Source organism: Coloeus monedula (genome assembly GCF_965178545.1).
Source record: "Coloeus monedula genome assembly, chromosome: 12".
In the NCBI taxonomy this organism is placed as follows: domain Eukaryota; kingdom Metazoa; phylum Chordata; class Aves; order Passeriformes; family Corvidae; genus Coloeus; species Coloeus monedula.
Window position 1 is genome coordinate 2,289,302 of NC_138792.1, and position 9,260 is coordinate 2,298,561.

General features: G+C 58.4%; 1 protein-coding gene across 1 annotated transcript; it reads right to left on the minus strand.

Moving 5' to 3' along the window:
• Positions 1–403: 403 nt before the first annotated feature.
• Positions 404–6,082, minus strand: LOC309577614 (actin-binding protein WASF3-like; the record flags this gene model as incomplete). The annotated part of the gene is made up of 8 exons (XM_082289752.1): positions 404–561; positions 1,317–1,699; positions 2,773–3,033; positions 3,440–3,615; positions 3,806–3,923; positions 4,183–4,336; positions 4,458–4,592; positions 5,950–6,082. 8 exons carry the CDS (start codon positions 6,080–6,082, stop codon positions 404–406), a joined length of 1,518 nt encoding a protein of 505 aa, XP_082145878.1.
• Between the last annotated feature and the right edge of the window lie 3,178 nt (positions 6,083–9,260).

Here is a 9,260-nt window from a genome sequence, read left to right on the forward strand (position 1 = left end):
GGTGGCACCAGCTGTGCAAACAAGGCTTCTTCTCCAGGAGCTTCTCATTATCACTGCTGCCTCTGGGGCTCCCTTCTCTCGCAAAGCACACTCAGGGCCAGTCTCCGGTCTTGCTCCAGGTGTAAATCTGGAGTAATCTTAGGAACCTGCCTTCAGAGAATTTTGGAAGTCATTAACTGTGAAAGTGCTGCTAATTTCTGGTCTCACTGCCTCCGAGGTGTATCCTACCAGTGCTGCTGCTGCTGCTGCTGCTGCTGCTGCCCAAGGGGTTTTTGACATAGTGTAAAAGCAAAGCTCCTGACCGAGCGGGGCCACCCACGCCCGCTGGCAGCGACGTTGGGGAAGGCGCCTATACACACCTGGAACGGAGATGGGAGCTCCCCCCAGCCCAGCCCGGGGCCCCTCAGTCCGACCACTCGTTATCGTCCAGCTCGGAGTCGTCGTCGGACTCGCTGTACTCCACCGCGATCCGGCGCGACAGGATCGTCGCCACGTCATTGCCCACAGGCTCTTTTTTGGCCTCTTGTTCCCACTGCTCCTGGACTTTCCGGAGTTGGATTCCTATGGGAAAGGGAGGAAGGCTTTAGGGGCAACCCGTGAATGTACCCAATGTGCAGTGTCCCCCCCGGTCATAAAGTATTGGCTGAGATGAGAGGGCTGCTGCCCCTGGTGATTATAAAGTTCTATGGGATAATAGGATAGGATTGGTAGGACAAGGGGGAATGGCTTTAAACTGAGAGAGAGTAGGTTTAGATTGGATGTCAGGGAGAAATTCTTCCCTGTGAGGGTGGTGAGGCTCTGGCACAGGGTGCCCAGAGAAGCTGTGGCTGCCCCTGGATCCCTGCAAGTGTCCAAGGCCAGGCTGGATGGGGCTTGGAGCAGCCTGGGACAGCAGAAGGCGTCCCTGCCCATGGCAGGGGATGGAATGGGATGAGCTTTAAGGTCCCTTCCAACCCAAACCATCCTGTGATTTTATGAAGGTGTGTGATTACAAAGCTGCATCATAAATAAAGCTCCTCCTCTGCTTCCACTCAGCCTGAAGATGCGGAACCTTCTGGAAGGTTAAATTCACCATTTGACCTGAAGATTTGCCGGAAAGGGAAATACGAGCGACCCTGGAGCACATCATCCACTACAGCCTGGGAGGAAGCCACGTGCCCGAGAGCTGCCAGCGATCCGTGGGGCTTCATTCCACCTCCAGCTACGGTCCCCCACCTCTACACTGCACTTATTCCCTCCCCCCCAAGGTCCCACCATCCTCACCCATCACCTGGCCACCAAGGGCTCACGTTGGCGGGCCGGGGCCCCGCACTCACCCCTGCGGATGGCTGCCAGCAGGTCGCTCCGGGCGTCGCTCATGGGCATCAGTGGGATCTGCGGCTTCCGCGGCTCCACGGCGGGGGCGGGCGGCGATGCGGAGTGCGCCGGCGAGGCGGACACGGCCGGGGGCCCGGGCGGCGGTGGCGGCGGAGCCACCGGGGGTCCCATGGGGCCGGTCTGCGGCGGGGACGCGGAGTAGGGGCCGGGGGGCGCGGGAGGCGGTGATGGGGCGTAGGACGGGGGTGCGGCCGAGCCGGGGGCCAGCGCGGGGGGAGCCGAGATGGGGCTGTCGAAGGCGGTCTGTGCCGACGGGATGACGGGCGGCGGCGGCGGCGGGGCCGGCGGCACGAAGTACTCGGCCATGGGCACCGGCTGCGGGCTGCAACGGGGGAAAAGGGGTCAGTGCCACGAGGATCGCAGAGTCACGGCATGTGCTGAGTGGGAATGGACCCACAGGGATCATCCAGTCCAACTCTGGGCCCTGCACAGGACCATCCCCAACAATCCCATCCTGTCCCTGAGAGCGCTGCCCAAACGCTCCTGGAGCTCTGGCAGCCTCGGGGCCGTGCCCATTCCCTGGGGAGCCTGGGCAGTGCCCAGCACCCTCTGGGGGAAGAACTGTTCCCTGATATCCAACCTAAACCTGCCCTGACACAACTTCAGGCCATTCCCTTGGGTTATGTCACTGGTCACCACAAGGAAGAGATCAGCATCAGCACCTCCACTTCCCCTCAGGAATTTGCAGACTGCAATGAGGTCTCCCCTCAGTCTCCTCTTCTTCGGCTGAACACATCAAATGCCCTCAGCCACTCCTCACACGGCTTCCCCTCAAGGCCCTTCACCATCTTCATGGCCTCCTCTGGACACTCTCTAATACCTTAACATCTTTTTTATATTGTGGTGCCCAAAACTGCCCCTGGTATCCAAGGTGAGGCTGCCTCAGTGCTGAGCAGAGCAGGACAATCCCCCCCTTGGCCCAGCCAGTGATGCTGGGCTGATGCCCTCCAGGACACAGCTGGCCCTCCTGGCTGCCCAGGCACTGCTGACTGAAGGACGGCACCCGTTTACTTATCCCAGCACCACCACCCATCCCAGCACCCAACTGGCTCCGCTCTGGCTTGGTTTGCTCTGAACCCCAAAGAAAGCTCTGTCCCAGAGTCAGAATGGTGGTGGGGCTCTGCTGGTGGGATGGGCTATGGGGCATGCTGTGAGGCAAGGCCGGCAACAGCCCAGGGAAAAACCCTCCATCCACCCCCTCCCATATCGGGGATGACGTTACCCCAAAAGCGGTCCTGACTGATTTCGCCTTGAGTCTCACTGGCAGTTTTGCACCTTAAAAGCTGCAGAAGAGGACTCTCCCTGCTCCATCAGCCCTGAAATGGGGGATCAGACCTCCACCAAGCCTCCCTTCCCTTGGACACCCCTCCACCAGCGAGCAGGCTGAAGCCTTACCCGTAATCCTTGACTAGGTGGGGTCTGGGCCCGTTGAGGACGGCCTCGGGGGGCGGCGGCACGTGGGGCTGCTGCAGCCGGGTCAGGCTGTTCTGCCGGCTGCCCGCGGCCGGCCGGAACACGTGCTCCGGGGGGTTGGTGGCCGCCAGCACCCCCTCCTTGTGCTCCGCCGGGGCCAGGTGGGACGCCGGGGCCAGCAGCTGTGCAGGGTGGTTGGGGCTGGCCGGGTACGAGTGGTCAGCAGCGTCCGACGCGTAGGATCTGCAGCACAGGAAAACCCGACTGTTGTATTCCTGGGAGGGAGCTCAGGGGGTGTGGGTTTGGGAGTATTTTGGGGTTGAGACAACAAAACAAGAAAAGGCCACGAAAATATCGATGTACGAGACAGCAGAGTGATGATAGCGGAGGGGAGGAGGACACAACAGAGCTGAACCACTCTCTTCCCATAGCTGCGAAATGGAAAGTGCTCCGGTTTTACATCCCAGTGCCAAGGCTGCTCCTGAGGTCCAGGATGACATCCTGGGGACACCAGCTATCCATGAAGCTACTACAGGCTTACGGCTGAGCACCCCAACCCTGCTGTGGGCAACACGTCCCCCGCAACAACGGAGAGGGAGAACAAAGCAAAGGAGAGCCGTGAGCTGAAGGTGTAGGAGGTAGAACCTGCCTATTATCTGGGGACAGTGATCCTTCCGATGACGCCATGTGATAGGGGGATGGTGAGAACCTGTTATCCGGCCGGAACTCTTTATCATACGCCATCATGTTCCACTCCAGGCGCCGGTTGCGGGCTTTCCTCACTTTCTTCACCTCCCGGGTGGAGTCCTCCACCAGCCGCTGCTCCTGCGGGAACACAGAGCCATGGCTCCACCTCCAGCCCGGCTCCTCCAGACCAGGAGAGAATCACCCAGCCCTGTGAGATGCACCCAATAAAAGGGAGGGGAGCACGCAGGATGCACCAGGAGGTGACTGTCCCCATGTCCTGAGCAACCCCGGCTCCGGCCGCCTGTGTCCCCCAGCTGCCCTCACCCACCTTCTGCCTGCGCTTCTCCTTTCTCTTGTCTTCTGTCGCCTGCAGCATCTTCTCCTTCCATAAGTTGAAGAAGTAGGAGGGGTCGGTGTAGAATTTGAGGCCGTCCTTCTTGTCATCCCTGGGGATTGGGAAGGGAGGAGGGAGGGTTACCAGCCACAGGAGAAGACCCCCCTTTCCCCGGCCCAAGGGCTTTGGTAGGATCATGACCATGAGCTGCTGCCCCACCACAAACCCATCCAACACAGCGGTCACCACCTGCAGCGTGTGGGCACACATTCCAAGCCTCCCACAGAATGGGGGTGCAAATGGGGGGGGACACCTGATGCTTCTTGTGGAAAGGACCCCCTTGAACCCCCAAGAAGCACCGTGCCCCATACCTGTAGGGCGTGAGGATGTTGAGCGGCGGGGGTTTGTCGCAGCGCTGGTACATCTCCATCACCGGGTTGGGGATGGAGTTGCGGGACACGACCTGCTGGTTCTGCACCGTGGAGCTCTTGAAGGCTTTCCTCATGTTGATGTCCTGCAGTGAAACTGGGGGCACAGGAAGAACAAGGGATGCAGGAGTGGCCTCAGCCCGCCGAGCAAGGCATGGCGGGGGCCTGGTCCCGAGAACACATCTGGACATCACCCCAAAACAGCCCCAGCCCCTTACCTTCCTCCACGGTGGAGTCCAGCTGCGTCACCTTGATGACCAGCAGGTCCACCCTCTCCTGCAGCGAGTTCATGCGCATGTAGAAGCTGTTGGCTTCGTTGAACAGCTCTCCGAAGATGTCCTCCGCGTGCCTGCCTGCCAGGGGACAACGCGCCTGTCACCGCAGCAGGTGGCTCACCCAGCTCAGCCCAGCCCCTGGACCTCCCCACTGACTCCATGGGGTGCTCTCCCCAGCCTGGATTTTTGGGAGCTGAGCCTCATCCTGTCCCAAAGCACTGCAAGGAGGCTGGGGAGCCCAAACCAGCACTCTTTCCAGTGAGAGCGGTACCCACAGGGGCACGGAACATCCATGGTGCCCCAAAAAGCCCTTGGATCCACCAGATGAGCCCAAAAAATGACCATCACACAGCATGGCCTGGGGAAATTCAGCCCAGGTGGAAAGCCAAGAGCAGGGCAGTGGGGACAGTGCCACAGCAGGGAGAATCCACAGTTTGTTTCACTTCATCAGTTATTTTCCTGCATCACTCAGTGCTTCCCTACAATAGCTTATTTATTTGGGGTTATTTATTTAGGGTTATATAGCTAATTTATTAGGGTTATTCCTATCATGGAGCTGAGCGAGGTGTCTGGCAGACAATTGCTGATACTTGTAGACTACAGCACCCATCCCACCCTATCCCATCCTATCCCAGCACCCCAAATCCTCAGGATTTCCTCCAAACCCACACATCAAAACCATGGCACTTGTAAAACCTTCTCAGACCATTCACCAGCTCAGTCACATCTGATTCCCTTTTCCCTGGACTAGGAAGCCACGGCCTGAGCACACGTGGGTGCTGCTCATGTGAGCCCCTGCACTTCCAGCAGCTCCCTAAATACTGGGTTTATTTTTCTGGGAGTATTTTAGAAAAGAATCTACTTCTGGAGGGGTGTAAAAGACGGGGGGAGCCCTGAATAGCTTCTCTCTGTTTTAAGTGGATATTCAGCATGAAATAGATTGCCCCTGTTAAACCTTTGCACTGGTGTGCGCAGTGCTCTCCTCTGCCCCTTTTCTGCTGAGATCAGTCCCGGGGCAGGAAGACAGCTGAGGATTCAGACCTTTGATAGACCTCTCTTCCTCAAAAAGCTCTAACTTCAAAAAGAACAGCTTGGAGTATTTTCAATCTTCACCTGACCTTCTTATTTCTGGCCAAGTGGAGAAGCAAAGGGCTCCTGAAGGCTTTCTGTCCCCCACTGCACAGACCAGCTGTAGGAGGGAAATGGGTCTTAAAACATCACCAAGTCCCCATTTTGAGCTTGGTCCTGAGCACCCTCCTGTTTTCAATAAACTGGATAATTCCCACTGAATTAGGAGTGGCTGCAGCCCACAGGGCTCTCACACAGCCCCTGTTCCTCTGTGTTTGCAGCTGGTGGAAGTGACGGTGACATCCCCCTGCCATCCCAGTGCCATCCCAGTGCCACCCCAGGCCAGGGTTGCTGTGCTGTGACTTACTGAGGCTGCCCAGCTGCTTGATGATGGCAGCCAGCGTGCTGTTGGTGACACACTCCAGCTCACTCGTCACCCCATCGGGAAGGGCCCCCCGGCACAGGTGCCGGGGCTCGATGTTCCTCTTCACCAGCGGCATGGTGAGTCCTCACGCCTCTCCTGGGAAATGGAGAAAGAAAGGAAAGATGAAAACACACAGCTTTTACCATTTGCCTGTTTCTCCCCCACCACACTTCCTCAGCTTTCCGCCCAGGAGATCCTTCCTGCCCACGCTGGTGACAGCAGGGCTTTTCCAAGCAGGGGATGCTCTGGGGGGGCAAACCTTGGGGTGCTGGTGAGCACATGGATGCCAGGGTGGAGGTGAGGACCTTGTCCCTACCTTTGAGCTCCGATGCCAAGCCTCCTTGTCCTCTCCCACTCACTTCCCAGAGCTGTGCTGCAACCAGGAGCAAACTCCCCTGTGCTGCAGCCCTTCAGCTGGCCCTGAAAAGCCTCATCCAGCCCAAACAGAAGCGAGGAAGCGCTTGTAATGCCATTATTTCCAGCTCACTGCAGCCTCTCCAGGGTTTTATTTGTGCACACACTACACTGAGACAAGCTGCTGTGGCCAGCTCATCCCAGCTCCCTGCATGGCCACCCCCAGCATCCCTGGGGGTGCCCCCACAGCATCTTTGGGTGCCCCCACAACATCCCTGGCTGTCCCCCCAGCATTTTTGTGTGTCTCCTGCTCCACTGTCCCCACCCCTGAACTGGGGATGCTTCATTTTCTACAGGGTTTAAGAGGATGTAGGAAGGTGCCCACACCCAAAAGCCTCATCTCCCCTGAGGGCACCCACGGCAGCTGCAGGGAAGGATGAAGGATGGGCACCATGGGGTGTGGGGTCCTGGGGACACATTAACGCGCTGATGTTAAAGGGTGAAAGGTGGGAAACAGGCTGGGAAAAGAGGCAGAGAAGGAGCATTTATCGTCCCCCGGTGGTGTCTCCTGGGGTGCTGCAGCCTGGGACTGGGACACGGGCACAGACCCTGGGACTGGGACAAGGACAGGCGGCGACCCCGCAGGCTCACACAAAGGGCTCTTAGGTGCCACGAGTGCATCCGGGCTCAGCTCAGCTCCCAAAGCAAAGGCAAGCTGATGGCTGGGCTGATAAGGACCGGAGAGCACCGACAGCATTCCCAGCGAGCAGAATCCCCCCCGTTCCACGTCCCGAGCACTCCCCACCCACCCCATCTTTCACAAAACTTTGGCAGCGAAGGAAAAGCCGCTTCCGTTCATCGCTGGGAGCGGAGCCGCCGGGCGCCGGCATCGGAGCCAGCGATTCTGCCGTGAGCGGAGCCAGCAATCTGCAGAGTTCACATTTTTTGGCCTCGGGAGCGCTAGACGGAAGAGTTTCCCATTGACAGCGCCCGGCCAGCGCTCCCAGCAGCAGCAGCAGCTCCTCCGCTGTTTTCAAATGCAAATTCGAGCTCCCTCCACGAAGGAGCCCAAAGCCTTTTCCCCGGGGCTGCGCTCTGCCCAGGGCACCCGGGGTGCCAAGGGAAGGACGCCGGTCCTGAACCCTCCGCGGGGTTGTGCGATGCTTCGGGCTCAGAGCAAACTCTCTGTCCTCCAGTGCTTCCCAGAGTCGCTGCTCAGGGATGTGGTGTGATCCCTGGCTCCCGAACCCCAAGATTTCCTCCTGCCAGCTGTTTGTTCCTCTGCGGCAGCATTTGCGGGGGAGGCTCTGGATCTCTGCTCTGGCCATGCACAGCCCCCCTTTCTGGGCACCCCCCGAGCTCCACAAGCTGTGTAAAATGCTGAGCAACGCTGGCAGCTTCACCCCAAGCTTGTTTTATGTGTCACCCCAAAATCTGCCCTCAAAGGCTGAGTCCCAGCACGTCCCAGGGCTGTGGGGACTGGAGGGCACAGGGCAGAGCCCTTAACGAGCTGCCTGGGCCCAGCAATTAGAAACAGGGAACAAAGAGCCATTCTCAGCATCCCTCTGGGCCACAGCCACGGGACACAGCCACTGGACGCAGCCACCGGCACCCGGGGCTTTTTGTCCCTGCACAGGGGACCCGGGGGGAATTGGGGCCACCTGAGCCTGCAGCCCCCACGGGAACGCTGCAGCAGAATGAGGAGAAAAAGGGATTTGTGGTTTGAAACTTCCCAGAAGGGACAGATTTGAAGAGAGGCAGACAAGGGGTGAGGGGTGTGATAGCCACGGGAGAGCACCCCTGGAGGAGGAAAATCCCTTAAATTTCACCCCAAAAAGGCCAAACAAGACTCAGAGCTTGCAGCAGAAGGAACCAAGGAGGATTTGGGCACATTTTTATGCAAGGAGAGGCTGGAAAGGCAATTTTGACTGAACCACAGGAGAAGCTGCTTTCCAACCCCCTCTCCCCCCCCAATTAATGGAGCACAGGGATCAGAATCCCCTGCCAGCCCCTCCCCTGACCAGCGTTCCCCCGACCTGCTGCACCAACAGCACCAAACCTCTGGCTTCTGCCTTGAAATCCCAGCTTCTCACCTAAAACCTCTCATCCCTAAGCCTGGCCTGGCTCGTGGGACCAAAATTTTCTGGGTGGGGCTGGGCTGCACGTGACTCCAGAGATGCCAGCCTCATTTCTGTCCTCGCTGGCACATCTTGCTCACTCACACCAAGGGGCTGCACACAAATCCTGTGCGCTGATGGCCTGGCCAGAGCCTCAGCAAGGGGATGCTGAGCTATGCCCAGCACTGCTCCTGCTCTTGCTGGTATTTCAGGCAGTTTCCAAGACTTCCAGGGGCTGATTTTGGGTGGCAGGTCCTCAGACCTTCAGGAAGAGGCTCCCAAGGGCAGGGATCTGCTGGGTGCAGGGGTGGCCAGGCTCTAGGATCACTTACATGGACTAAAACCCATGGGATTTTGCTGTCTCCTGAGTGGAAGCCAGAAGCCATCAGTGGGAGGTGGTGTCAGGATGCAGGAGGAGGAAAATGGGAGCCACGAACTCCGCAGGAATTTTCTGGAGGTGGAAGGCAGGAGGAACAGGACCAGCCAGGGGCCAATTCAGGTTTCAGGTGCACTGTGGGGATTCTCCTATCACTCAGCTTTTCCCTGTGACTGGAAAGAGCCAATAGCTCTAAATCTTGTACTGGGAAACGCCACAGGTGAGGGGAGACACTCACCAGCTTCCCACCTGCTTCCCAAACCCAACAGTGGAGCTTGGAAGGGAATCACATCCAGCTGGTGACCAAGCAGGGGAGGGGATGAGGCAGAAATGAGCTGTTTATTGTCCCCTTAGCAGCTGATTTCCCCCAAGGAAATCAAATCCCAAATCCAGAGCTGCTGGCAGCA